This window comes from Colius striatus, chromosome 14 (genome assembly GCF_028858725.1).
Source record: "Colius striatus isolate bColStr4 chromosome 14, bColStr4.1.hap1, whole genome shotgun sequence".
NCBI lineage: Eukaryota > Metazoa > Chordata > Aves > Coliiformes > Coliidae > Colius > Colius striatus.
Genome location: NC_084772.1, coordinates 21,241,864 through 21,268,466, shown reverse-complemented (window position 1 = coordinate 21,268,466; position 26,603 = coordinate 21,241,864). Strand labels below are relative to the sequence as shown.

The 26,603-nt window shown below is 57.4% G+C and overlaps 4 protein-coding genes across 13 annotated transcripts in view; 3 read left to right on the top strand and 1 right to left on the bottom strand.

Moving 5' to 3' along the window:
* GALNS (galactosamine (N-acetyl)-6-sulfatase) overlaps positions 1-12,670 on the top strand; it is a 53,103-nt gene extending 40,433 nt beyond the window's left edge. Inside the window, exons 13-17 of one of the 7 annotated variants that reach the window (XR_009819729.1) lie at positions 858-975; positions 4,142-4,346; positions 7,352-7,609; positions 7,898-8,018; positions 12,590-12,670. Coding sequence is in view for 1 of the 7 variants with exons in the window: in XM_062007278.1 (XP_061863262.1) it covers positions 858-975; positions 4,142-4,228 (205 nt within the window). In the remaining 6 variants the exon portion in view is untranslated. Of the gene's footprint in view, positions 1-857; positions 976-4,141; positions 7,158-7,351; positions 8,019-9,023; positions 9,104-9,905; positions 9,996-12,589 lie in introns of those variants that run through there. The other 6 variants (XR_009819728.1, XR_009819727.1, XR_009819726.1 and 3 more) reach the window with 6 other exon arrangements.
* APRT (adenine phosphoribosyltransferase) lies at positions 12,235-16,428 on the top strand. Its single transcript, XM_062007280.1, has 5 exons — positions 12,235-12,349; positions 12,590-12,693; positions 13,910-14,043; positions 14,912-14,990; positions 15,094-16,428. Exons 1-5 carry the CDS (start codon positions 12,270-12,272, stop codon positions 15,234-15,236), a joined length of 540 nt encoding a protein of 179 aa, XP_061863264.1. The 5' UTR covers positions 12,235-12,269; the 3' UTR covers positions 15,237-16,428.
* Positions 16,429-17,765: 1,337 nt separating this feature from the next.
* On the bottom strand, positions 17,766-22,571 carry CDT1 (chromatin licensing and DNA replication factor 1). Of its 2 annotated transcripts, none has more exons than XM_062007275.1 (10): positions 22,181-22,571; positions 21,738-21,902; positions 21,409-21,650; positions 20,937-21,134; positions 20,685-20,830; positions 20,377-20,480; positions 19,913-20,101; positions 18,973-19,107; positions 18,670-18,871; positions 17,766-18,574 (listed from the first exon to the last, which is right to left on the bottom strand). In XM_062007275.1, the coding sequence occupies exons 1-10, from the start codon at positions 22,517-22,519 to the stop codon at positions 18,411-18,413; spliced, it is 1,884 nt and encodes a 627-aa protein (XP_061863259.1). In that variant the 5' UTR covers positions 22,520-22,571; the 3' UTR covers positions 17,766-18,410. The 2 variants fall into 2 exon arrangements, with proteins under 2 accessions (XP_061863259.1, XP_061863261.1); XM_062007277.1 differs by having other exon boundaries at positions 20,937-21,131.
* A 1,625-nt stretch (positions 22,572-24,196) lies between these two features.
* The window catches only part of PIEZO1 (piezo type mechanosensitive ion channel component 1 (Er blood group)), a 28,210-nt gene continuing 25,803 nt past the window's right edge, over positions 24,197-26,603 (top strand). Inside the window, exon 1 of one of the 3 annotated variants that reach the window (XM_062007092.1) lies at positions 24,197-24,656. In XM_062007092.1, coding sequence (XP_061863076.1) covers positions 24,593-24,656 — 64 coding nt within the window. In that variant the 5' untranslated portion in view covers positions 24,197-24,592. The remainder of the gene's footprint in view (positions 24,657-26,603) is intronic. The other 2 variants (XM_062007094.1, XM_062007093.1) reach the window with 2 other exon arrangements.

Sequence of the window (26,603 nt, the reverse complement as noted above, 5' to 3'; positions counted from 1 at the left end):
CCTGGGTGGGTGTTGTGAAACAGGGGAGGTATTCTTGTCTTGGACAAGTCACTTCTATTCTTCCTCTCCATCTTCCTGTTTGCACAATATTAGTTCATCTTCCTTGGTGATGGTGAAGTTCTCCCAGCCAACGGTTGTGTTTGAAACCCTGTGCTTGAGAACACTCAAAAAGCAAAGTACTGCCATTGCCTCTGCTTCCCTACAATGAATGCCTGGGAGTGATGCATGTGTTGTGGAAAAGCACCTGAGAGAGTGGAAGTGGAACACTCAAAGAGCTGGGTGACCTCTGGGGTGACACACTGCAAGGATTGTTTGTGTACTAATGTGTCTGGCAAAGCGTTTGTCCTGTGTCTAGGAAGTGTCTCGTGCTGCTCATTTAAGGCACAGCTTGAAGGACAACCTCAGAAGAACCATTCTTTGTATGTGCCACCTTTGCCAACAAGATCCCTTTGATCAACAAGAGTCCACACGAGCTGGCAGTGTGTGTGTCTGACTGCGAAGCGACACGCTGGGGGCCTGTGGGACTTGAGGTTTGAAAGCTGCAGCCCCATGCTGAGATAATCTGCCAGCAGCCATGTGCTTGCTGGGGAGGACAGGCCATCTGCTTTCCTTGCTGCCTCAGGCAGAGCATCTCGGACCTGCAGCCTCCAGGCCCAGCCAGGCTGGACTCTCTCAGCCCAGATGTTTCATTCCCCTCCAGACCTGTGGGCAGTGAGCGTTCACTGCGTTGTGACACGCTCTTCTCCTCTGCTGTGGCCCAGGAAAAGCCTCCTGACGTGGTGCAGTGATGTGGACACAGTAATGATGCCACAGAGGAAGCCCCCCTGGTAACATGTGTGTTTTTTCCCACGTTGCAGCTTTGCCAGTGATGAGTACCAAAGGGCCATGGAGCGAGTGGCTGCAGTTGTCCAGCAGCACAAAGCCACCCTGCTGCCGGGGGAGCCGCAGCTGAACGTGTGTGACCAGGCTGTCATGGTGAGTGGCTAAAGCACAAATACCTCTGAGGGTCCTGAGCTCAAAATAGGTTTGGTAAAGGCTTATAAGTGTCACCTAAGGCTGGGAGGGGATGGAGGGGAGATGCACGCTCTGAGGGCTGCCTGGCAGTGCCGTGGAGCAGAGGGCTGTTTGTTCCCTGCAGAAGCAGCAGTGGGGGAAGGCTCGTACAAAGCCAGCAGGGTTGGGTCTACCAACATGCTCTGATAAACTCTGTGGCTTCCTTCCTTAGAGATATGGCAATATCTACAGCTGTAGATCCTCTTTCTCCTTTTTATCTCCTTTCTGCAAACCTCAGAGGTCCTCTGTGTTTTGAATGGTGGGACTGGGACAGTGGCTCAGTGAGTCTTGTTGGTCTTTCTCAGTCTGCTTCAATTCCACCCATGCCTGAGTTTTCCAAAGTCTTTGTGGCTTGAAACATGACAAACATTCTCAGTTCTGTTTTCTGTTTCAAACCTTGTGTTGGAAAATTACAGTTTGGCTTCACTGTCAAATGCTGCTGGGTTTGTTGGGAACCTGGGAAAGACACTAGATGGTTTGTAGGAGCTAAGTGTGTCAAGTGACAAGAGTGGGTGTAGTCCAAGGGGTTGTGTCGGTAGTCTGACACAAAATAGTAACAGGTAAAATCTTTCTGACACTGAAATAATCTCCTGAAGCAAACAATCAGTACTTGCTGCTTAGGGCCTGTCTCCAGCCAGAGAGGAAACGTGGAGCTGGGTCTCCTTAGCAAAGATCTTTTTTAGCTTTGTCACATCTTTTTATTCTTGGATGTCAAGTAGGAAAAAGTTTTGAAGGACCATTGTTTCTGTGCTGTTTTCTTTCACTACTTAACTTTTCCCTTAATAACCACTGTTCTGTGCTCCTCTGGGACTTTTTGGGTTCAGGCACTGTCCCCAGTGCCTGGCTGCTGCCAGAGCCCTTCACTGGAAAGGCATTTCTTCTGTGCTGACTCCAGCTCCAGAAGTGGTTTGTAAATGGTAGGACTGCTCAGCTGCTCTGGGGCTACCCTGGTGCAGTGTGGTTAGGTGCTGGGAAAGCGTCAGGTGTCCCTGGTTGTCAACAAACAGCAGCTTTGGGTTGCATCGTGGAAAAAGTGCTGGACCAGAGTTCCCATAGGTGGTCCCATACCCCAGCCCTCTCCTTGGGGCTTCTGAGACTCAGTCTTCTCCCTGAGTGTGCCTTGTTCTAGCTCTCTTGGGCTAGAACACTCACTCACTTCAGCTTTGGCTTGTGCCCAGTGATGCTTTCCTGGTCTGTGAGCTGAGGCAGCTGATGACTGCTCCAGTGCTTGGCCAAGTCTGAGGCCGAAGACTCTGCCAGCTGGGCTGGGGGGATTCTCATCCCAGGGGAAATGTTCAGATCCCAGCAGGAAACAACATGAGTTTTCTAGTCTGTGCAAACCCCTAACAGGCTAATTACATGGTCACAAAACTTAAACAGACACCAAATGATTGCCTTTTGAGACCAGAAATGAAGATAGCCAAACCTTTTTGGAGGGATGGTATTGCTGAGGTTGGCTGGGCCCTGAATCTGGCTTTGGGGAGATAAATGTCACCTACTAATACTATGCCTAACACTGCCTTCTAAATTCTGTCACCTTTTTTGTTTGATATGGGTATTTAATATCCTTTCTGGGATGGAGGAGAAGAATTGTGTTTACTTTATCCAGGAGCAGAGCAGATGGATTGTTTTGTAGCTACTGCAGTAGCTGGTGTAAGCACGGCAGCATCAGCCCTCCTGAGCAGGGCAAGGCTTTGCTGGCCCATCTGTGCTGGATCCCACCAGCAGTGCAGACAAAGCTCCCGTGGAGCCACTTCTGCTGTGTTTTCCTCCTGTGGAAGGCACAGGAGAAACGTCCAGCACAGAGCCAGGAAAGCCAGCTCAGGCTGCAAGGCTGGAGCAGATACCACTGGGGTTTGGTTTGGTTTTCAGACAGAACAAGTATTTCGTTTGCTTCTTTCCATCTCTGTTGAACCTACGGCGTGGTCAGGCATCTGAAATATCCAGCAGTGCGTTTTAAAATTGAGGAATAGGTTTAGAAAACGACACGAATTGTTCTTCAACTGCCTGGAGCCCGTGGTGCAGTGAGGTGCCTTCCGCCAGCCCTCCCCTCTGTGCCTGCTGCTTCTCGCAGATAGCTGGTGTCTCACTGCCCTCTGTTGTCAGCTCTGTGGAACAGAAACTTGCTCCTGCCTTTTTTCTTTTGGAGGTTCAGCTTTTCCTTCACTCTATAGGAATTTAATTCCTAGAAAATGTAAATGACTTGAAGGATCAAAGTGGGTAAAATGAAACAGAGCTGAACTGACCTTTAGTCAGTGACAGCAGGAATCTTCTGTGGGTGGGCAGGCCTCCAGAGAGGGAAGGACAGAGGAGAAATGCCAAAGCTTTCTGGAGGCAGAGTGGGCATTGCAACCTGCCCTTCACTGTCCCAAATTTCACATGGCAAACCCCCAGGAAATCGAAAAAGGTTTTGTCCAAATCCCTTCTGTCGTGGGTCTCTTTGGAAGCTGAGCTCTGCAGAGGGTTTCCTTGCTGCCCTTTCTCTGTTGTACATGAGCTGGAGAAAGGTAGCTCAAGAAACATGGAAAGGAAGGGGGCAAATAGTTTTGGTGTGCAGGCACCCGAGCCCTTGTGTCATAAATGCCTCCTGCTCCATCTGTTCCTGAATTCATCCATCAAAGAGCTCATGAAGATACCAGCATTCTTGTCTCACATCTTTGGCCTTCTGCTTCTTTTTGCTTGTTTCCTCAAGAAAGGACATGGATATCTCAGTGCTGAGAAAGGTGATGGTTCTGGATCCCAGGAAAACTGGGGGTTTCACCAAAAATTCATACTCTGGTTGCTCCATGTTGCTAAAGGAAAGTCACCAGAGTCCCAGCAGACAGCATTTGTACAGGAGAGAGCACTGTATCCCAGAAGAAGGAATCATCTGCTGCAGCAGGATCTGTGATCTTTCCTAAAGCTGGTTTGGAATAATGTGTAGGGTCAGGAAGTTGCTGAGCCCAGGAACGTCAGCAAAAGGAGTTTCATTTTTCAAGCAGGACATAAGAGTATCTTTGTGAGAATGAGAAAGGCTTGGTTATGGTTAGAGCTTAGCAGATACTGTCTATAAATCATCTTTCTGTATATTTCTCTCTATTTTTAACAGAATTGGTCTCCTCCAGGCTGTGAGAAGCTAGGCAAGTGCCTGAAACCACCCCAGTCTGATCCTAAGAAGTGCTTTTGGCCTCACTGATCTTTTCTACAGCCTTCAAAAAACCACACAGAAAAGCTGTAACCATCCAGACACGGAGTTTACAAAGCATGTCTTCTCATGTTGGCACTCCTGTTTACACAGGAAGGGTGTGATGGAGGTATGATATCGTCATTTGCTCTTCCAAAAGGGCCAGTGTTTATACTGCTAGTGCTCAGGGTTTAGCCTGCACTCTTCTGCTCTTCTACTTGTTTCCGTAAATGGTAACTTTTCGGTGAAGACTGTTTCAGCTGCAAAAGCTCTGTGGGCAGCCACTGCTCTCCCATCACCTCAGAAATGCCAAGGATCCACTTTTCCTTTTGCTCTTTCCACCCAACCTGCTCTCTCAGATCGTGGCTCGTTCTGGTGCCCCGACAGCAGCTGTGGGGGACTGTCCAGGAAGCTCCCAGCTGCCACAAAGCCCTGCCCAAACTGTCCTTGTTTGGTTTGCCTGTAACTTGTTGTTTTAACATTTCATTTCCATTGTGAACTCTCTGCACATCAACTCATTTTGCCTTTCTTCCTAAACTCCTGAGTCCTGGATGCAGCTGTACAGGCTCCCTCCTGAGGCTCCCTCCTCAGCCTGGCCAGGGGGCTGCCTCTGGGGAGGATGGCATTCCTTAGGTAATGCTAGAAGGAGATTTGGAGATGCACATAAGCATTGCCTTATCCATGGTGTGCAGGGTGCTCTTGGGGAGCTGGGGCTCAGCTGTTCATTTCTGAGGGTTTCCTCATTTCCAAAAATCTGGGTCCAAATATGGTTTAAGTCACCCCTGTAGTCTCATGGTCTGGGCCCAAGCCAAGTGCAGGCTCAGAAATGCCCGTTTACATCAGCTCTTAACTCTTGACCCTGTTTTCAGTGTAGGCTCCCTGAGGAATTCTCCTTGTGCAAACTTTCCATGGCCTGGGTGTAGCATTTCTCTAAACAGAGTTCATGGTAAATGCCAATCCTGCACACGATTTCACATTGCAGGCTTCTCATCTGCTTCTCAGCCTGTTTCTCACCCTTTGCTGTGGCTAATAAACGTGTCTCTGACAAAACCAAACCAGGTTACTCTGGGGCTTCGGGGGAGTAGCTGGAAGCAGCCCCAGACAGGCTGTTGGCACCACCAAGAGCCCCACTTCCACCCTTCCACTGTTTTACGTGGCACACGTGCCCTCTGCACATGGTGTCGTGCTGCCTTGGGGAAAACTGAGGTGCTCTGTACCTGGAAACAGCTCTGCTTCCTTCCCCAGCAAAGATGGGGCTGGCTTGAGACAGCTATGCTTCTGTGGTGACTGCTGAGCTCCTGCCTGCAGCAGCTTCTCAGCTGCCTGTTCTTACCTTCTCTGTAGTCTCACATGCTCTCCCATGGTTTATGCTACCTGTAATCCCCTCCACAGTAATTCCTAGTGTCTGTCTCATGAAGCTGCATAATCCTGTAAGAACAGCACTTGAGTCAGCTCTTACTGTTCCACCTCGCAGAAATCCCAGGCAGGGCTTTGCTGGCTGGCAGAACCTCTGAATCACTCTGCACATCTGCAAATGGCACTTGTTTACAGTCCAAATGTCTTAGCTGCCTTATGATGTCCCTAATTATCCTTCCATTATATTGAGGCAGTTCTAGTTCATCCATTTCCCCTTGTTTTGACAGCATGTGGATAGCTCAGGCCTTGAGAGATTCTGCTCAGTTCTTCAGTGATGCTCTGTGAGAGGGGCTTGCAGCAGTGGGGTGCTCTGTCAGCACAGGAGAGCAGACAAAACCAAACCCTTCCCATTTTCTGGGTGCTCTCTACCTCTGCTTTGGTGCACCTGGCACCCAGGCATGTTCAGAGCCCTGCACTTGACTGTTCTCAGCAGATAAACACCACTGGAGCAGGGAGCCTGTCACTGCAAAGCCCTGGCAGCCCTCAAACAGTGATGGACGTACCTGCTGTGAATTGTAGCAGCACTGTCTTCTTACATGTTGCTCACTAAGCGATCCCCTCACAGCATCTCAGCTTGTCCTGAGCATGAGCCCAGGCACGATTCTCAGCAAATGGCATTGGTAGTGAGCACTGTGAGCCTGCTGCCTTGAGTTCCTGTGTGACCTACTCTAGCCAGTCCTGCTGTGGCAGTGGGCTGGACTGGATGAGCTTTTGAGGTCCCTTCCAACCCTAGAGATTGTGTGATTCTGTTCCCATCACACTGTGTGTCTGTCTGGTTATCCAGCCCCCAATGTCCTCGTTGAAATCATCTCTCAGTACATAGAGATGAACTTTGAGAGTGAACTTTGCACTAGAAGGTTGTCTGCTCTGAGTGATCTGACTGTTTATTGTCTGCTTTGTGGCTATTTGTCACTCAAGATCAAAGCTTAATGTGAAGAAGATATTGCTTTAAACTGAAATAAGAAGAGTAGTTGGTAGTTTTACAGCTGGATAGCTGGCAGGAACTTTAGATCAATGCCCTTCCCAAAGATGTACAGCTTTAAAGTTGTGAGATGAAGAACTAATGAAGAAAAATAAACTAATTTATCAGCAGTACATTCTGTGATTTGCCTGTGCCCTCCTGTGAAACAGCTGAGCACCACCTTGCTCTGGGGCAGCCTCACCAATAACACCTTCCCCATCATGGGACTGACTTGGCTTAAAAATAGCCTGTTTTGGTTTCCCTCTGTGATTTGTAAGGTGGATCAACTTCCCAGCCCACACCACTGCCCAAGGACAGCTCTGGGGCCCAGGGGCAGCTGTGGCCTGGGGCTGTGGCCACAGGCACAGAGCCCTGGCAGCCCCCACACCCCAGCACTTGCTGTGGCTCACAGAGCAGCCAGCACCTATTGCAAGAGCTACCCCCAGTAATTACCCTGAGCCTCTGATCATGGGATGGTTGCCCAATTTGCCCAGTTTGGGGATCTGCCAATGCTGGGGCAGGTGCTGGCTTTGCAGGAGCTGCCAGAGGCTGGTGGGGCTTTAACCTACAGTAGTGAAGCTGGTTTGTTGGTGGCTTCCTTCCTCAAGCTGCAAGAGCTAAAGGAAAGATGATGCCTAGGACTTCTATGTGATGTTCCTTTCTTTGTATTTAAATACATCTGCTAAACACTAAAAGCTTCATGTCTGCTTGGGCCAAGAGTCCAAGGAATTTCCTTCTTGCCTTTAATTTCCCATTAGCTGAGCTCTGCCCCCGAGGCTGCGTTATCATCCAACCCTCCACGCAGAGAAGCTCCTGAAATTGATGTAACTAATAATGGTGGCACAAGTCCTGCTGCGTGTCCAGTCCCTGGCTGCCAAACTGGAGCCTTGACTCAAAATCCTGCAGCGACAAATGGATTATTTCAGTGGCAAATTAGTCTCTGTGGACCAACAGTTTGGGGATCTGAGCGCTGGAACTGCAAACCAGGAGATCAATTCCAAACACTTAGAGCCAAGGTTAGTGCCCTGCAAACTGTATTGAGTGCAGTGATGAAAGATAACAAGGCTCTGCCTTTTAAATGAGTGGCCAAGGCACAAGGTATTGCAAGTGAAAATGGACACGTTGGGGTGGAGAGTAACAGCCAGAGCTGCTAATAAAACCTGATGTGGTGTCTGGGGACTGAGTTTTCAGGTGAGCTCTGAGGATGGCAGTGGGCTTTTACTAAAGGAACTGGAACCAGTATTGCTGAGAGGGGGGCTGTTGGACTCGGGACACTGGCATCCAAGAGCCTCCTGGTTTCACAGAGAGCGAAGAGGACGTGATGAGCCTCTCCCAAAGCTTGGGGAGTGCTCTTTGTTCCAACAAGGACATCTTTGCAGTCACCATGGGGAATCATTGCAGCAGCAGAGGAGAGCCCTTTCGAAGGTGAGTCTGGTTTGAATCAGGGCTTGGAGGGGAAGACAGTGCTGGGAGGCAGCTTATTGTCTGCAGAGTTGCCAGCAGGCTCTTGGCACAGCTAGACCAGAAATCTCTCCCCAGGGATCCTGCTGTCATCCTCACCACTGGGAAGCTTTACAAACTGCATGCACTTTTACTCTCCAGGAGTTACTCTTGAGGGCTTCTCCAGCTTCCAGATAACTGTTTTGCAGTTAGAGTGGCATGTTTTCCATTTCTCTTTAACAGTTGTAGTACTTGGAAATGGACTTTTGCTTTTGTTTCTGGTGGCACTTGAAGGGGTGTGGGGGGGTGTATGTTATCAGGAGCTGACACAGCAGTGCTTCTTGAATTAAACTTATAGGGTTTAAGAACAGTTGGAAGGGAAGAGCTGAAATCCCATTTTAGGCTCTTTTTTTTTCTCTTTTGGAAACTGGCTATTTCAAACACTGAGGAAAGACTCCATTTGCCTACTTTCTCTTTATCCCTTTCCACCATTTAAAGTGGTGGTGTTGTTGTTGTTGCTCAAAGTCTAGTTGGGATTATATAAATCCTAAATAAAAGCGGATCCTCAGCCAAAAGCCTGTGGTAACAAACCCTCTGCCATCCAGCTGCTGGAGACAGCCAATCTGGCAGCTGGCATGTGATTCTCTACGCCTTTTTCACCTCCTGGAGTCACTTAATACCCTTCTGGGTGATATGTAGGTTGGTAGCACGATTCCCAGCTGAAAGGGATGGAGGCTGAAAGCCCGTCAGCCCAGTTGCCAGCAGCCAGGAACGCATGCCAAATCCATTAGTTCTGGATGGGACTCAGAATCCCCTCCCAGCTCAGCCAGGCTGGCCAGAGGAGAGCAAGGAGTTTTGTGTCCTCTCCCAGGGCCTGATCCAAGCTGTTGCAGGGGCAGGAGGGGCTGGGTTCGGCTCTGTGCACACGAGGGTGCTGTGGAAGGGCAGAACCACTTCACTGCTTTTAGTGGGGACAAATGTCTCTTGTAGGTGCAGACACCTGGGGCCTGAGCCCAGGGAGCTGGCTGGGGAGCTGCCTCCTGCCGCTGCTGGAAGGAGAGATTTCAAATGTGGGTGTTTTCATTAAATGAGTTTAAAGTGCACGTTTCTACAGCTGAAATAGAAACGTCCCAGCGAGTTTGAAAGGCAATTTCAGTTCTCCTTTTCCCTTGTGGGGTGTGTTGAAATTTGGGGCATTTTGTTCCACTTCACACTAAAGTTTTAAAGTCCTTAACGGAACAGAAACTTCCACACTCAGCACAGCTCTTCTAATTGCCTGGTTAAGCTGATTAGAGCTGCCTCCCGAGCTGTTACACCCCCAGTTGCTGTGTTCAGCGGCTGATAACAGACTCTCAAAGTACTTTTAAGTACTTTTAAATCACTGATTACCTCTCTGTCCAAAAAAGAAAGGAGTGCAAAGCCACAGTCCCCCTGCTACAGTACCCCAGGGGCAGAGGCCAGACCTGAGGCAGCAGTTGCTCTGCCAGGCACAGAACAGCCCTAAACCTCCCCAAAGCCATGAGCTGATGTCGAGGCACCTCCCCGGTGATATTCCAGAGCTGAAGTCCTTTGACATCACATTTGGAAATTAGTCCTAGGAAAGTTCTTTTCAGATGGAAACTGCAGTAGGAGTCAGCTCTGTTGTTTGGAAGGTTGAACAATTAAAGGGAAAAGTGATTTGTTTTGGATGGTAACAGCAGCCTGTGCTGGTAGGTGCAGTTCCTGCCCTTTGGAACAGGATTAATGAGGTGAAGTTCTGACAGATGTCTGAAAAATGGGGGTTTTTTAACCTGAGCTGGCATGCACCATAGTTCCTGGCAGCTGAAGCACTGGAAGTTTGATTTGGTGTAACCTTTATGTTCTCCCTGGCAGAACTGATGGTGTCTGATCCTGCAGCAGGGGAGGAGAGGTGCCCCCAGCTTTGCTTCACCGGCTCCTGGATGCAAAGGGACTGATGGGAGCCCTTGGGAGCTCATCCTGGTGAGAGCCACTGGTCTGGCTGGGGTTGGTTGGCATGAGGGGCCTGGGACCTCACTTAGGCTCAAGAAAAATGAGGTGATGTCTTCTGGCAGTGATGCTGGTGGTCATGTAGGAGTCACAAACAACAGTGTGATGCCAACCCCAGCTTACAGCTCCTCTGTCAGGGAGAGGCGTGAGGCAGGGGTGCCTGGGGTTTGCACTGCAGTTTGTCTTCCCCAGCTCCTGCTTATTTCCATGGCTAGGCAGATAAATTCCATCTCTTCCATCTGCCAGGAAGAAGAGGAGCTGCTGGAATAGCTCATTGTCCAGTGTCATGGTTGGTAAGGTTACAAGAGAAACCTTTCCAGCTCATCTGAGGGAGCGAGGGCGTTGGGAAGCCCCTGTTCCAGTGGAAGGCTGTGTGCTCCATCTGTGTTTGCTTCACTGGAACAGCTGCTCCAGAGGATTTTTCTGGTGCCAAAGAGATAATCTGACTGACTTCAGGGAAAATCTTAGTCTGCAAGGGGCTGGCTGTGGAAGGAGGCAGGCTGAACTCCTGCGTGGGCTGGGAGGGCTTGACAAGAGAGGGAGCAACCTTTGCACTGCCCTTCACCTTGTCCCTGTTTGCAGCTCTGGCAGACATCCCTTAAACAGGTGTCTTTTGCTGTCTAGAGATGAGCTGGGAACAAAACAGAGCAGTGGAGGATTCAGCCTGCAATGAATGTTTCCTGAGCTGAGCTCTGGGAACTGTGCAATGCCATGGGATGTGTCAGATGCAGGTCTGTGGGCTGAATCAGGTGTCTGCTGAGCTGTGCTGTGCATAAGAGCTCGTCACAGCTAAGTCAGAGAGGAGACCAGCTTCTCCTCCTGTGCCAGAGCCACATCTCATAGCTCAAAGGACCCACAGAGCAGTTGGGAGTGACTGGCACAGCAAGGGTAGGAGAGAGCAGCTCTGTGCTTGTTACCAGGCTGCTGCAGCCCTCAGCACTCAGCCCACAGGGTCCACTTTTGAATACCTGGCTAGACCTGCCCTTTGCTTTGTGCAGAGTTGTGCCCAGATGCATTTGTCCCAGGTCCAAGTGGTGTTTGCTAATGTAAGAGGAGATCTGTCCTCAGTCGGTGCTACATCTCCAGCTCACAACAGGCAAACTGTTATCAGGCCCCTGGGAGCTGTGTGAGGGTGCCCTGACCTGCCCTGGGAATGAGTGGCACCAGGAGCTGGTAGCTGAGGGCACTCAGATGGGCTGTTATCAGCCCCGGGGGTACAACGCAAAGCAACGGTTTTAACAAGCACAAAATGCAATTCCAAGGGGGCCACAAAGAGGTCAGGAGGGGACAGAGAGCGGGAAATGGTTCAGCCTTATCAACATCTCTATGTGAGGTGCTGGCCAGGGGTGAAATGGAGTCGCGGTGTAACCCCTGGGCACAGGCTGGGCCAAGGCAAGGTCCCGGGGCTGTGTGTGCTGGGGAAACAGCTCCACGTGCTGCAGGTACCAGAACACGCTTCAGAGGGGAAACTGAGACACCATAAACTGGGCTCCCAGAGCTCCAGGCACCAGGGAATCGGGGCTGTGGGGTATCAGAGCTCGGGGACATCCTGGCGTGTGTCAGCAGCAGTGTGGCCAGCAGGACCCCAGAAGTTCTTACACCTCTGAGTTTGGCCCTGAGGAGGTCACACCTTAAATAGTGTGTTCAGTGCTGGGCCCCTCACTCACTGCCACAGGGACACTGAGGGGCTGCAGCTCCAGGGCTGTGCTCAGTGCCGGGCCCCTCACTCACTGCCACAGGGACACTGAGGGGCTGCAGCGTGGCCAGAGCCGGGCACAGAGCTGGGGAAGGGGCTGGAGCACAAGGGGCTGGGGAGGGGCTGAGGGAATGGGGGTGTTGAGCCTGGAGAAGAGGAGGCTGAGGGGAGACAGCAGCACTCTCTGACACTCCCTGACGGGAGGCTGCAGGGAGCTGGGGGTCAGGCTCTGCTCCCCAGTAACAAATGATAGGACAAGAGGCTCAGATTGCTCCAGGGGAGGTTGAGGCTGGAGCTGAGGCAGAGCTGTTTCCCTGAGAGGGGTGTCAGCCCTGTGCCAGGCTTCCCAGGGAGCTGGGGGAGTGCCCAGCCCTGACGGATCCGAGAGCCGTGGAGCTGAGGCGCTGAGGCCTCGGCTGCCGGGGCTCCGGGAGGCCGGGCTGGGGCTGCGGGCGCTGCGGGGCGGGCCCGGCCGTGTCGGGGGCGGGTTCCGCCGTTCCGCCCGCCCGGCGCAGCGCGGGCCGCGACCCGCCATGACGGAGCAGCGGCTGCAGCGGGTGCGAGAGCGGCTGCGGCTCTTCCCCGACTTCCCGGTGCCCGGCGTGCTGTTCCGGTGCGGGCGGGGTGGAGCGGGGCCGGGGCCGGGGATGGAGCCGGGGCCGGGGATGGAGCCGGGGCCGGGGATGGAGCCGGGGCCGGGGATGGAGCGGGGCCGGGATGGAGCGAGGCCCTGGGCTCGCAGCCGGCTCCTCTGCCCGTTGCCCAGCAGCACCAGGCAGGACCCACGTTCCCGGGACTCGGAGCCAGACCATTCCACCCCTCGGTAGCTTCACTGCTCTCCCTCTCTTTGCAGCGATATCAGCCCCTTGCTGAAGGATCCCGCAGCTTTCAAGGCTTTGATTGATCTTCTGGAAGATCATTTGCGGGCAGCTTTCCCCAAAATCGACTTTATTGCAGGTGAGTGTCTGTTGCAACACCCGTGCAGAGCAGCCTGTCCTCAGGTGTGGGAGGACTCCTGCTAATGGGGCAGCAAATGCTGTAGCCTCTGGACAGCAGAATCACCTCAGCCTGGGCCTCTAGCTTGTGGTAACACCAGACAGGTTGTACCCTTAACCTATTCCTGTTGGTTCCTGAAATACTGGTTTTGGATGTGGCAGATGCCATGTGATGATACTCTGGTGCCAATGTTGTAACTGGTTGCTTTCATTGTTAAAAAGAGTCAGGAAGGTCTGATGGAAAGTCTCACAGGCAATGTCTGCAAGGGCTCACACAGACCCCATGGCAGGTAGGCCCTGCTCCAGCACCTTCTCCTTCTCAAGGGGGCCAACAAGAAGCCAACAGAAGCGGCCTTTGTGGTGACAAGGCTCTGAAAGCAGCTGGGAATGGAAGTGCTTAGCAAGGCAGTTCTGGGGCTGGGCCCAAAGTTCAAGGAGTCTGGATCAAACCTGGTCCAAGTGCTTCACGATAACTGAAGTCTGTGCCTCAGCAAAACAAAGTCCCTGGTTGTGTGGCTGAACTGATACTGGGCTGTGCTGAGCTTATCTGTAAGGAGGAGAGCTGGAGGGGAGGTCAGACACGCTGATGGGACCAGTGTGGTGCCCCAAAGCCCATCAGCAGCACATCTTGTGCAGGAGTGTGGTGTGTTTACAACCCACAGAAACTGCTTCTGAGGAAAGGCTGCAGACCTGGGGCTCATCAGCCTGGAGAAGAGAAGGCTGAGGGGAAACCTCATCAATGCTGAGAAATACAGAAAGGGTGGGTGGTGAGAGGATGGGGCCAGTCTTTGTTGTGTGGTGGCCAGTGCCAGGACAAGGGGTAACAGGCACAGGCTGGAACACAGAAAGTTCCACTTAAACACAAGTGGAAACCCCTTTGGTGCTGAGGTGAGGGAGCCCTGGCCCAGGCTGCCCAGGGAGGGTGTGGAGGCTCCTTCTCGGGAGGTTTCCAACCCCACCTGGACACGTTCCTGTGGCCCCTGTGCAAGGAGAAGCTGCTTGAGCAGGGGCTGGAGCTGGAGCAGCTCTGTAGGGCCCTTCCAACCCCACCATGCTGGGATTCTAACTTGTATCTAGAGATCCCTTTAACACAGGAGGATAAACCTGGAGGATCCTGCAAAGACACCCCCAGCTGAACGGCTCCACGGTGAGTTGTGATGCTGCTCTGCTCCCCACAGGCCTGGACTCCCGTGGCTTCCTCATAGGCCCCTCCCTGGCTCAGAGACTGGGCATTGGCTTCATCCCAATTCGGAAGAAGGGGAAGCTCCCCGGCCCAACCGAGTCAGTGTCCTACGCCCTGGAGTATGGCAAGGTAAGGGCAGGGAGCAGGGCTCCAGGCTGGGCCATGCAGGGCTGGTGGGGGGTGTCTGTGAAGGAATGGGGTGGTAAAACCAGCTGGGGGGGGTCTCCAAGATAGGTTTCACATCAGTCTGGCATTGCACAAGCTTCAGGAGCTGTGCTGAGCTGCCCCATGCCCCAGCACAGCAGCTCCCTCCCCCAGCCATGGGCACGTGGTCTATGTCAGTGAGCAGTGCTGGGGTTCTTTGGGGAGGAGGGGGGAAGCTAAAACTTGGTGCTAAATGGCTTTCTTTGGCTTGAATTCAGGGGCATGACCATGGAGTGTGTTTCCCATTCTTCCAGTAAGTGCTGTAAGAAGCTGCTCTCATTGCATGGCTCCTCTCCTAACACCACAGCCTCTCTGCTTAAGGAGCAGAGGGTTAAGCCTCATGACATGCTACCCACCGCTGGCAACCAAGGATGCCAAAGCCAGGCCTTAGCTACCAGGATTGTCTGGGCCAACCCCTGCGTGGGGCAAGTTCCTCAGCCACAGCACATGTCTCTGAGGGGTTAGATCTGGCTCAGCTGTACTCTGAAGGCAATGTTCCCAAGGCATTACAGGAGATTCCCTCCACTGGAGAGCTGCTGGGATAAGGTTTCACAATAGGACTGTAACTACTTGCTGAATATTGAGGATCTTGAGGTGCCAGAGGGTTGGCCCAGCAATCCCCTAACCCACTGTAGCTTCCCCTGGCACTCCCCTGTAGCACGAGCGTGTGAGGGCTGCAGGTGCGAAGGGTGAGCTCGCTGGAGACTCGTTTGCTTCCACGTGTTAGCAGTTTGCAAAGTGTTTCTCTGTGAGGCAGGGCTAAAATGAAGCTCCTCCTCTTTCTACCTGGCAGGCTGAACTCGAAATCCAGAGTGATGCTGTGGAAGCAGGACAAAAAGTAGTCATTGTGGATGACTTGCTTGCAACTGGAGGTGAGAGAAGTGTCTGGGTAACCCATGGTGGTGGAGGTTTGAGGCTTCCCTCAGCACTGCTCCTCCACTGACAGTGTCTCTGCTCAACCTCCATGTCCTGCAGGTACCATGTGTGCAGCCTGTGAGCTGCTGAAAAGGCTGAAGGCTGAAGTCCTGGAGTGCCTGGTGATCATAGAGTTAAAGCTGCTGAAAGGGGCAGAAAAGCTTGGGGCCGTCCCTTTCTACTCTCTGCTGCAGTATGACTGAGGAGGAGCAGGGCAAGGGGATGCAGCCCTGAGCTGGGAACCAGTCTAGGGCTTTATTTAGTGACTCTTGATGTCACAGGGGGGTGGGCAGGGAGGAAACCTATCATTTTAATGCTGGCCAGATGCTACACAATCATCAATCATGTTTATTTCCCATGGCACAGATTGAGGTGTGTTGATTCTAAGGGTCCTTTTTGGGAAGAAGGAAGAGTCTGATTGTTTTGGGACGTGGAGACCAAGATGCAGCTTCACTGAATTATGCTTTTGTTAGGAGACCAAAGTGAAAACCCTGCTGCAGAGGCAGGAGAGCTCCCATAGCTTGGGGGGGGCAACATTCCCTCTTGGTTGAGCCAAGCCTCGTCAGCAGCTCGGGAACCTGGCAAAAGCTTTGCCAGAGTAACACCAAAACAAGTGTCTGTCCAAGGGATAAATCCCTCCATGTTTGACCTCAGGGGAGAGGGTCTGGCTGGTGCTCACACCACAGTAGGTTGCTTTTGCACTAATATGGTGCTTGTTAAGGAGAGTTAAAGGCCTGCCCAGCTCATGGTCCTTAAATCAGGAAGCAGCCTCAGAAGCTGCTGGCAGAGCTGAGCTCCAAACAGCATGGCAGCTTGGCTCGTGGTCTCCTTCCCTTGAGACTGCAGGAAGCTGAAGGTCTGTGCTGTAGGAAGCAGTCTGCCTTCCCTCACTGCTGGCTGGCTCTTGGTGGTGGATTTTGCAAAACTAGGAGCAATCATGAGTAGCACACAGCTGGGTGACAGGCAGTGAGGAAGGGGACCCAGGGTTCTCACCTGCCCTCTGTCCTGTGGCACTGCCACCTACCCCAGCACTCCAGCCAGGGCTGGCAGCTTGGGTTTAGCACAACTCCTGCTCTCCTGCAGCATCAGCTGCTGCTGCCTCCTCCTGCTGTGTTCTGGCTGTCGAAAGGTCCATGTGTTTGGTGTCAGATAGGCCACAGGAAAGAAAGAGGAAGTGTGCTTGCAGCTGAGTTGCAGTGGGCTCCCTGGGGTCGGGAGATGGATGATGGGCTGGGAGATGCTCCCTGGGACTTGGTTCACTTTGGTCCCTGGAGTAGCTGAAACCAGGGTGCCAAAACTTCCACACACCTGAAAACAGTAGGGACCATGTCCCTGTCCTAGCAGGGGCTGAACTCACTGGTGAAATAAATGTTGGCTTGTTTTTATGTTTTCTAACCTGTCTCAGAACTGTTCTTGCAGTAGCTGGAGACTTTTTTGCCCCTTGAGTGCCTTCTCCCAGCCCCAGGCTGGCAGAGGAGAGCAAGGCTGTGGCATGACCCCCCGACATGCTTGGAAGGAATTGCCTGCCAGGACTGAGCAGTTCAGGTACCTTTTCTCTATGCCTGGCACCAACTTCTAGCTGGAAGGGGGGTACCCAGGCTGCTGGGTTGCAGTGGAAGTACCCAGTGCTGGTGGGAGCACAGCCCAAGCCCCTGCAGCTCAGCTCCCCTTCCTCATCCAGTGTGTGGGGATGCCACAGCTCTGCCCTTACACTCACAAGGGCTCTCAGGGCTATTTTTATCACCATTTCCTGAAAAGCCACTTCAGTGCTCTTCAGTTTACACTGAAAAACACCATTCCCTCGGGAGAAACCTACCCTGGGGCACTTGTTTTCACAGCCAGCCCCTGCAGGGAGCCAAGGGAGGCAGTTCCACTCATACTTGGCACAGGGAGAGAATCCCTGCTGTGAGGTGGGGAAGGGAAAAATTAGTTCCAACCCAAAGAGCTGTGGAAAGCAGCTGCTGTGGAAGAGTGTAAGCCCTGCCACTGCCAGAGCTGGCTGGCTGCTAGGCCAGGGAACCTGAGGGTTGTGCCTTCACCTTGGCCCAGCCATGGCTGGAATTTGCACAGAGGGTCTTGTCCCAGGCAGCAGAACAGGAGCTTGCTGTGAGCTCCCCTGGGGCACGTGCCTGCCTGCCAGGCTGCCCAGACCAGCCCCTCTCCCCTGCAGCCAGGTGTGTTCAGCACAGCCATAGCCCAGCCTGCACCCTGAGCCCAGCCCTGTGCATCCCTGATACTGCTGGCCTCCCAAGACAGCGAGTCCTTGATGTGCCAGGCCAAACCCAGCCCAGTTTGGCTCAGACAGCAGTGTGAGGTGTGCCCACATGGCACAGGGCAGGGGCAGCCCCTCCTCTTCCCCCTGTGCTCCTCCTGCAGCAGCCCTGGGCGCTGGGCCAGGCCAGCACCTCTGCAGCCATCAGCACCTTCTTTGTCCCTCTTCCCAAACCACTTCACCCAGCCCCCAGGGCATTCCCCCTGGAAAAAGCTCCCCTCTCTCTCCCTCCCACCCCCAGCCCTGCCCACCCCTGTCCCCGTGGGAGCTGGAGCCCTATTTACAAAAGCTGCCTTCAGCTCCCTCAAGCCCACGCTCAGTTTTTCCAGCAGCCCTTGTGCAGGAGCCGGCCCTGCCCCTGTGCAGGGGCCACGGGAGCTCCCAGGACGAGCTCTGGGCTCACACCACGCAGCTATATTTAAAACATTTAATACAAGTATGTTTTGACAAGTCCTGCAGTTGTTTCCAGAGAGTGCTGGAGACGCGCTTCCCTCCTTTAAAAACAGAACAAGGTCCAGAGCTCAAAAAAAACATCAACTTTGTGACTTCTTCTCTCACTCCTTCCTGCCCGTCACCCTCCCGCCCTGCCTCCACCCCAGCAGGGCCCAGCTCCATGGAAGAAGCCTCCAACCTGCTCCAAAACTCCTGGAGAAACCTCCAACCTGCTTCAAAACTCCTGGAGAAACCTCCAACCTGCTTCAAAACTCCCAGAGGAGCCTCCCACCTGCTTCAAAACTCCCAGAGGAGCCTCCCACCTGCTTCAAAACTCCCAGAGGAGCCTCCCACCTGCTTCAAAACTCCCAGAGGAGCCTCCCACCTGCTTCAAAACTCCCAGAGGAGCCTCCAACTTGCTTCAAAGCTCCTGGAGAACACAGCAAAGCTGAGAGGAGGTTACTCTTCACCCCAGGATACAGGACTGCTCAAGGTTTAGGGGATTACAGACTTCTTGGACTCTGGCAGAGGAACTAATTAAGTTAAGGCATGTTGCTGTCCCTCAGGCACTGCTGAGGTGAGGCTCCCATCAGCCCACAGATCCCAGAGCGAGGAGGGGGATTGTTACATGGAGAAGACATTGCCCGGGGCAAACCTCAACCCTTGAGTGGGCTCAGAGGGCTTCTGCCTCCTTGGCTGCCTTGGTGAGCCGGTCCATGACGAGGCCGAGGTCCTTGTCCTTGTCCAGTTTGATGTAGGTGTCGGACCTGGCGCTGTGGGTGCTCACCCAGTCGGGCAGCAGCTTGGCGAAGAGGCGCAAGTGTTTCTCCATCTCACCTGTGCAGAGGAGCGGCGGCAGCCGGGTCAGAGCTCAGCCCCCCGCCAACCCCTCCCCCGGGCCGAGGAGCCGCCCCCACCTCCCCCAGCCTCACCCGGAGCCATGTGGGCGTCGCAGCTGTCGGCCATGCGGGCACAGGCCACCTCCATGGGCAGCGCCGGCTTCCTCTCGGCCACGAAGAGGCTGCGCAGGGCGCGGGCCATGGCGGGCAGGCGGCTCAGCATGGCCACCCGCTCCTCCTGCCCCCGGCCCCGCGTCAGCAGCGCCTGCAGCTTCTGAGCCTCCTTCGCACGGATCTGGGGGAGGAGGGGGCAGAGATGGGGTGAGACACGGGCGGATCTCCCACCCCCACCTCCAGCCCTGGCAGCGGCCACAGGGCCAGGAGTGAGTGACTCACCCTGTCGAGCAGCGCCTGGGACACCCCTTTGAGAGCAGGGGAGGTGCTGGCAGGGGACGCTGCTTTGGAAACCACCGGTTCCCCCGCACTGGTCTCGGCGCTTCTGGAGGCCAGGTTGGCAAGAGCTTTTTCCATCTGCTCATGTGGAAGAAGGAGGAGTTGAGTTACAGCTGGGAGCTGCTCACGCTGGAGGAAGGAGAAGTTTCCCCTCCACCACACCTGACCCAGCCCTGCCTGCACAGCTCAGCCTGCTTCATCTGCCCTCATCTGCATCTCAGCCCCAAAGTCACTACTGATGGCTCCTCAAGCTTGAAGCCAGCTCCACACCTCAACCTGCTGCACTCACAGCGAGGCTGGTATGTGGCTCTGAAACAATCCTTCCTGACCCCTATCACCAAATTGCTTGAGTTGAAAAGTCCTCATCAGTCCTCCTCAGTCCCAGCCCTCCCCTCACTCACCACTCACCCCTGACCCTCAGCACCTCAGCTCCAGGGCTTTGGGATCCCTCCAGGGCTGGGCACTCCCCCAGCTCCCTGGGCAGCCTGGCACAGGGGCTGACACCCCTCTCAGGGAAACAGTTCTGCCTCAGCTCCAGTCTCAACCTCCCCTGGGGCAACTTGAGCCTGTTTTCTCTTGTCCTTGTAGCTTGGGAGAAGAGACTGACCAAAGCACAGCCTCCTGTCAGGGAGTGTCAGAGTGTGCTGCTGTGTCCCCTCAGCCTCCTCTTCTCCAGGCTCAACACCCCCATTCCCTCAGCCCCTCCCCAGCACCCTTGTGCTCCAGCTCCTTCCCCAGCTCTGGCCACGCTGCAGCCCCTCAGTGTCTGTCCTGTAGTGAGGATATTGCAGTGAAGCTGCCCTATCCAGCACTGCCCCAGAGAGGCGGATAGTCTGAGGGCCTGCCAGCCCCAGCTGAAGCCAGACACCGTGTCCTGACTCACCTTGGGGGTCAGCATGCCCCGAGCCTTGCTCAGCACCTCCTGGGCCGTGCTGAGCCTGTCCTCCTGGGGTGGCCGCGGCAGCTCTGCCGGGATGATGTCTGGCACCTCGTCCACGTTGAAGCGGGGATGCCAGCGGGTCAGCTTCTCCTCAGGCACCTCCATGGGAGGGCTGAGGGCAGCCAGGAACGCCTGGGGAGGGATAAGAGCTGCATCACGGCACCAGGGGCACAAGTACAGAGGAGCTGGTCATTGTCCCCTGCTCCCAACACAGCTCAGCAACACACAGCAGCCAGCTCAGAGGAAATGGGGAGCCAGGAGATTCCAGCTGCCATCTCCCCACCCACAACTGCCTGCCAGGAGATGCCAGAGCAACCAGCCATGTCCTTCAGCCTGGGTACCAGCCTGCTCCTTCCACCCACACCCCCAAGCCCCACACACAGCCGAGGGGGTGCCGGGGGCCTCACCTTGTGGTGCTGTTTGACGATGTTGACCAGGTTGCGGTTGAACTCCTTCCTGCGCGCCAGCAACCGCGACGCCGACAAGTGTGGGCGGCCATCCACCTTCTCCTCTGCCGGGACAGACACCGGCGTCACCCACAGCAACACCCACAGCTCGGGAGGGCCAGAGCACAGCCCCACTGTGGGCTCCGTCACCCACCACCCCAGAAGGGTTTTCCACCATACTCAGGCGATTACAGAGCAGGCAGGGTTGGGGATGCCAGCCAGGACACGGCACAGCCCAGCTCTCAGGGCCCCCTCCCAGCCGCACGTACCTTCCCCCAGCACGGGCTCCAGCGTCAGCTGATACTCAGACTTCTTCACACCGTCACCAAAGGTGGGGACGTTCTTCTCCTGGCGCAGCCTGTACGAGGTGGGGAACACGGCCGTGATCTGCCCCAGGTGCCGCTCCGCAAACTGCCTGCAACAGCACCCAGACGGCTCAGCAACCCCGAGGGCTGACACCAGGGCATCAGCCCCAACGGATTCCCCTGGCAGCCTGACGAGGGCTGCTGCCGCCAACTCACTTGCGCATCATGTCCTGCACCCCCTGCTTGACCTTGGCGAAGGTGATGGTCTCGGCGCGGTTGAAGAGCATCCCGGCGATGGTGTCCAGGCTGCGGAACATCTCCGCCAGCACCTTGAACTTGTAGGGCAGCGTGAGCCCCGGGGGCAGGTCCTGAGCGAGCGTGTGGAACCGCTGGTACGCGGGAGCCTTGGTGCTGCTGGGAGAGGAGGGATCGGGGTCAGCATCCCCAGGACAGGGTTGGCCTCGGAGCCCAGGAGCTGCCTGCCCACCAGTGCTCATCACTGGAGAGTAGAGCCTGACACCCAGCTCCCTGCAGCCTCCTGTCAGGGAGTGCTCCTGTCTCCCCTCAGCCTCCTCCAGGCTCAACACCCTCATTCCCTCAGCTACTCTCCAGCACTCTTGTGCCCCAGCCCCTTCCCCAGCTTCACTATGATTACTTCATCCCATTTCCCCTCGGAGCTGCTCCTCACCCAGCCTCTGCCGCACTCGCTGCCTCTCCAGGAGCTGCCTCCCTGCTGTCCCCGGGTAGCTGCTCCCCTGGTGCGGCTCCACTTGCCGCCTTCTTCTCTCGGATGCGCTGCTCCAGCTGCTGCACTCGCTGCAGACGGCGCCGCAGCTCGCTGCTGGCCCCAGGGGACACGGGGGGCAACTGGGCCAGCTGGGCCAGCGCTTTCACCTTCTGCAGGCGGCTCCGCAGCCCGGCCACGTCCTCCTGGGAGGGGGAGAGGGCACAGGGTCAGAGCAGGGCTCTGGCAAGGAACACAAACACTAGGAGCAGAAAAGCGGGCTCGTCCCGTACCCGCTGCAGGCGCCTGGGTGTCTCCTGGGGGGCTGTCCCGGGCTGTGTCCCCCGGTCCTGCCCCCGGCCCGGGGAGCGGGAGCTGCTGCCCGGTGGGCTCGCTGCCAGGTCCAACGACGGCATCGTCGGGGGCGGAGCAATGGCCGGAGGTGAGGGACTGGTGGCCTGCGAGGGAGCAGAGGAGGAGCGTTAAAGATTGCCCGGGATGTGTGGGGAAACTCTGTGACCGAACCCCCTCCCCAGTGTCACCCCCCTACAACCTTCCACGGAACGGGGGGCATAGGGGGTCTGCACTAGGGGCAGGGAGCAAGCCCTCGGGGAAGGGGGGTGTTTGCATTAGGGGAGGAAGATGTACTCCAGAGGCGATTCCCCGGTTTTATGCTCCCCCTCTCCCCGTTTTAGGGTCCAGGGGAATCGGTTCACCCCCGACCGCAGCTCCCTACCGCGAGCGGCGGCTCCGGTTCCGCATCCCCGTTCAGCTCCAGTCTCTTCCGCGCCGATTTCCCGCTCGGCTCCCCGAACCGGGCCCCGGTCGGCGATTCCGCTTCCATCTCCCGGCGGTTCCGCTTCCTTCCCGCCAGCCCCGGTACCGCCGGGGAGCCATCACGGCACGGGGTGCGCGGCGAGCTAAGCAGCCCCGCCGGGCCATCACCCCCCGCCTCTCGCTGCACGGCGGGAGCGGCGAGCGCGGCTTTCAGGCGGCGGTCACCGCCACGCTTGCCTGGGGCTACGGTGGCCGCTTTCGTGCGGCCGTAGAAGTCGGTGAGGCGGAGCTGTGCCATGGCGGCGGCGGTGGGGTCCCGGTGCCGGTCCTGGCGCGCCAAAGCCGCCCGTTCGGCGGGAACCCGCGTGGCGCTGGCCACGCCCCCAGCCGGGTCTCGTGGCGCGGAATTGGCGCCACAGCGCTCTTAAAGGCGCCGCGCTATAGCGCGCGAGCGCTTCCACGTGGGAGCCGGCCGGAGGGAGGGAGGGAGGGAGGGAAGGAAGGAAGGAAGGAAGGAAGGAGGGAGGGAGGGAGGGAGGGAAGGGGGCTTGGCTCGGTGTGGGGAGGGGGGATGCTGAGCTTGGGCGGTGTCGCAGCGTGCGCCCGCTGCAGGGGGATGCTGAGGAGGAGGAGGGCAGAGCAGGAGGAGGGCAAACAGCGGCTGAAATGGTGCTGGAGCCCGCCGGCCCCCGCGCTGCTGGTGGTCACCCCTCTTATCTGCTCTCCCCAGCCGGAGGAGCTTGTTTCCAGCTCTTGTGGGGCCTGGCCCTGCCTGGCTCCAAGTGAGGTTCCAGAGGGACCGCTGCTGCCTTCCCCCGCACCCTGCCCGGCTCCGGGCAGCGGCTGCGGCTCGGGACAGCCACGGGAATGAGGGGCTCCGGAGGCACCGCGTCCCCGCCCCCCAGCCCTGTGGCGTGGCTATGTGCTAATGGCCCTGCCCGGACGTGGGAGCAGCTTTGCTCGCCCATAAAACGCCAAGCCGGGCACTCAGGCCGTGCCCACAGCGCATTACAGGGCTGCACCGCTCTCCAGCATCTCGCTTAAAGCCTGAGTGAGGCCGGCAAAGTGGAGCAGGGCTGCTCAGGGCCGGATTTGGCCAGGCGAGGCCAGGGCTCTGGGGTGCCGTTCCCTGCTTCCATCTGCTCCCACAGCCTCCATTCCCAGCCGGGCTGCGGCGTGGCGGCTCGGGGCCAGGCTGGGAGTGAGGTGCTGGTGTGGGTGCCATGCGCCACCCTTTCCTGGATCCATCTGGGTGGGGGGATGCTGCCCGGGGCCTTTGCAGCAGCAGTTTCCATGCCCAGGTCTCACAGACATGGTGTTGATGCAGAGCCTAAAGCCTCAGCCTCGAGGAGAGTTTTACTCGCACGCTGGACCCCAGCGGTGAGGGTTGATGTGGCTGGGCAGAGGGGACCTGCTCTGAGGCTGGTTGGGCACCCGCAGCCCATTTCAGCTTCCACAAGGGGCTGTCCCCAGCAAGCTCACACGTTTGGGGGCACTCAAGCCCATTCTGCACCTGATTTGGGGGCCAAAGCATGGGCTGGGGCTGGGGGGAGTGCTGCAGGGATGCAGCAGAGTGTGCTGAGGTGGGGAGCAGGGGCAGCGTGCCAGCTGGACACCAGTTTGTTAGGCACATTTGGGAAACAAATGAGGGGAGGCCAAAGAATGCCGAGAATGTCACGGGCCGATGGTTCCTCGGTTACCGGTGCTGCCCTGGCTGTGCCTGTGGCCATGGGCTGTGCCCAGCACACAGCCCCTGCCAGGCTGAGCCGGAGCCAGCAGCCCAGGCGCTGCTCTCAGCCTCAATCAGCTCCGGCCTCTCTTGTTTTTTTCTCTTTAAGCGAAACAAACAGGAAACACTTCGGCGTTTTCTCTTGTCATTTATTTTTTTTCGCTGTATTCCTGCTTTCCTCCCTCGCTGCGGGCAGCAGGAGCCTGGGGGGCTGCGGGCTCCCGCCTCGCCCCCTCCCCTCCCCGCCTCCGCTGCCGTCGGGGCTGAGACCGGACAACTCGTGGCAGGAGTGGCGGGGCAACGGTGCCAGCGAGCCGGGGGCACGAAGGAGACGAAGCGGGCTGAACCGAGCAGAAACAAGGCGAACCGAGCGGAGCCGGGCCGAGAGGAGCCGAGCGGAGCCGAAACGAGCCGATCCCTGCCGGGCCAGCCCGCCGGCGGGGGCGGGCGGTGCCGGTTATAAAGGCGGCGGGCGCGGGGCGGAGGGAAGCGCGTCCGTTCGCCGCGCTCCGGGACCGGCCGGCGGGGCCTGCCCAGCCCAGCCCCGGCGGGGCGGAACGGAACGAACGGCTCATCCCGGCTCGGCTCATCTGGGCACGGTGGGACATGGGCCGGCCTCCCCCCGCCGCTGCCGCCTGAGGGATGGAGCGGCGGGCGCTGTGCGCGGGGCTGTACTGGCTGCTGCTGCCGCTCGCCCTGCTCGCCGGTAAGCGCCGGGCCGGCTCGGGGGGGGTATGGGGGAGGTGTTGGGGTGCTCTCTGTCCTTCCACGCATGAGGCGGATCGCGACGTTTCACACCCCAGGCAGTTGCGGGTGTCCTCCCCCAGCAGTTAAGCCCCATGGGAGTCCCGTGTCCCCCCCGCACGTCCCAGCCCCACGCGGGACCGAGCCCGCTCCGTGTAACGCTGCAACTTTTCCGGGCTGTGTGTATGGAGGCGGCACCCCGCGTGTGCTCCCCGCACCCCCCCGGCACCCGCACCCCCGGCACCGCGCACACGGGCGCTCGTTGCGGCTAAAACCGTCCCGCTTTGGACTCCGCCGTGTCATCCCACCCGCTCCGAGCTTGGGGGGAGGGAGGCGAAGGAGGTGCTGGGACAGCCCGGCGGTGCCGGTGGAGGCAGCCGGGATGGGCGATGCCGCTGCGGGGTGCGGGGTGCTGGCAGCCGTCCCGGAGACTGTCCCGGTGCGGCGGCGGTGAGCGGGGCTCACGCAGCTCGGCAGCAGCAGCCTGGGCACTGCCGAGCCGCCCGAGCTGCTCGCAGCCCGTTTTAAGCGCCGTTAAGGCTTTGCCGGTAGATCCGCCACCCACCGAGGCAACCGTCTGGCTACCGGCCTGGAAAATACCCGAGTCCTGGGACGCGCGGAGCGAGAATCGGCTCTTTGAAGCCCGGCTGCTCGGGGGAGCCCGTGCGGGGACTCGCCGTTCACCTTTATGTACACGCAAAGGAAAAAGCCTCTCCGTAAACAAGATTGTTCAACGGGCTCCTTGTGCCAGAGCACGGGCAGGGACCGGCCGCTGCCACCGCGCTGGCACAACCCCAGCCGGGGGGGCTTCAGCCCAGTAAAGCGTGGGCATGGCTTTGGGGGTTAGTGTCACCTGGAGAGAGGGATGCGGGAGCCACGTCCAGCCACGCAGCCCCCGTTCTGCCACGGCCGGGTTGGGCTGTGCGGTGGCGGCCGTGGGCTGAGCTGAGCCTAGCTGAGCTGAGCCCGGCTGAGCTGAGCCGAGGAAGTCGGTGGCTGTTGAAAAAGCTTCTGTCTCTTCGCTGGGGTTTAGCTCGAGGAGTGACTCAGTGCGTCGTGCAGGATGTGAGGAGGTTAATTATAACCCTGCCTACGGACAGGGCTGGGAAGGGAAGGTGGCCGGGTCGGGTCGGGCGCCGCTCGCACAAGGCCTGGGGTGGCGGCCGGTGGGGTGGCGGCCGGTGGGGTGGCGGCCGGGAGCTGTCGGGGCCGTCCCGTGGGCGCACGGGGTGACACGTGGCCTCTGGGCGCGGCCCCACGCGTGGGGCCCTCGTGCCCCAATTGTGCCCGTTTGGCCCCAAATCGTGCTCAGCCGCCCGCACGGCTCGGCACGGGGTGCCGGGACCCGCGGCTGGTGGCCTCGGTGTGTCCCCTCCCCGCTGGGCTCGTGGGGGGCTTGTTGGAACGTCGGGGCTGTGCTGGGACAGGGGCTCGCTCTTGCTCCCGCCGCTTGTTGAAGTAGGCTGTGTGGGCGACTCGATGGGCTCCGGGGCCCCTCGGACCCCCACCGAAGGGGGAAACTGAGGCACGGAGCGGGGAATGGGGTTGGTCCCACCGCACCTTGTTGCCGGGAGGAAGAGCCCCGGAGCAACGACCCGCCTGCAGCCCTTCCTCCCCCGGCAATGAGGCTCTTCCTCACGTCCGGAGGATGTTGGCCGGCGGCTCCCGGCCAGCTCGGGGGCGGGTGGAGCTCGGGAGCTTTGCCCCACGGCACGGCTCTGGGCAGCCCCGCTGCTTCCCACGGGCTGGCGCGGCCGCACATCCCCCGGGGTGGCTCCCGGCCGTGCCCCGGGCTGTGTCCCCACCCGGCACTGGGACGTGCAGCCGCTCCGTCTCGCCTGGTGGGGATGCTGCGGTGCAAGGGAGCTGCTCGGGGGCACATCCCACCCGTGGGGTGAGCAGCCAGCTC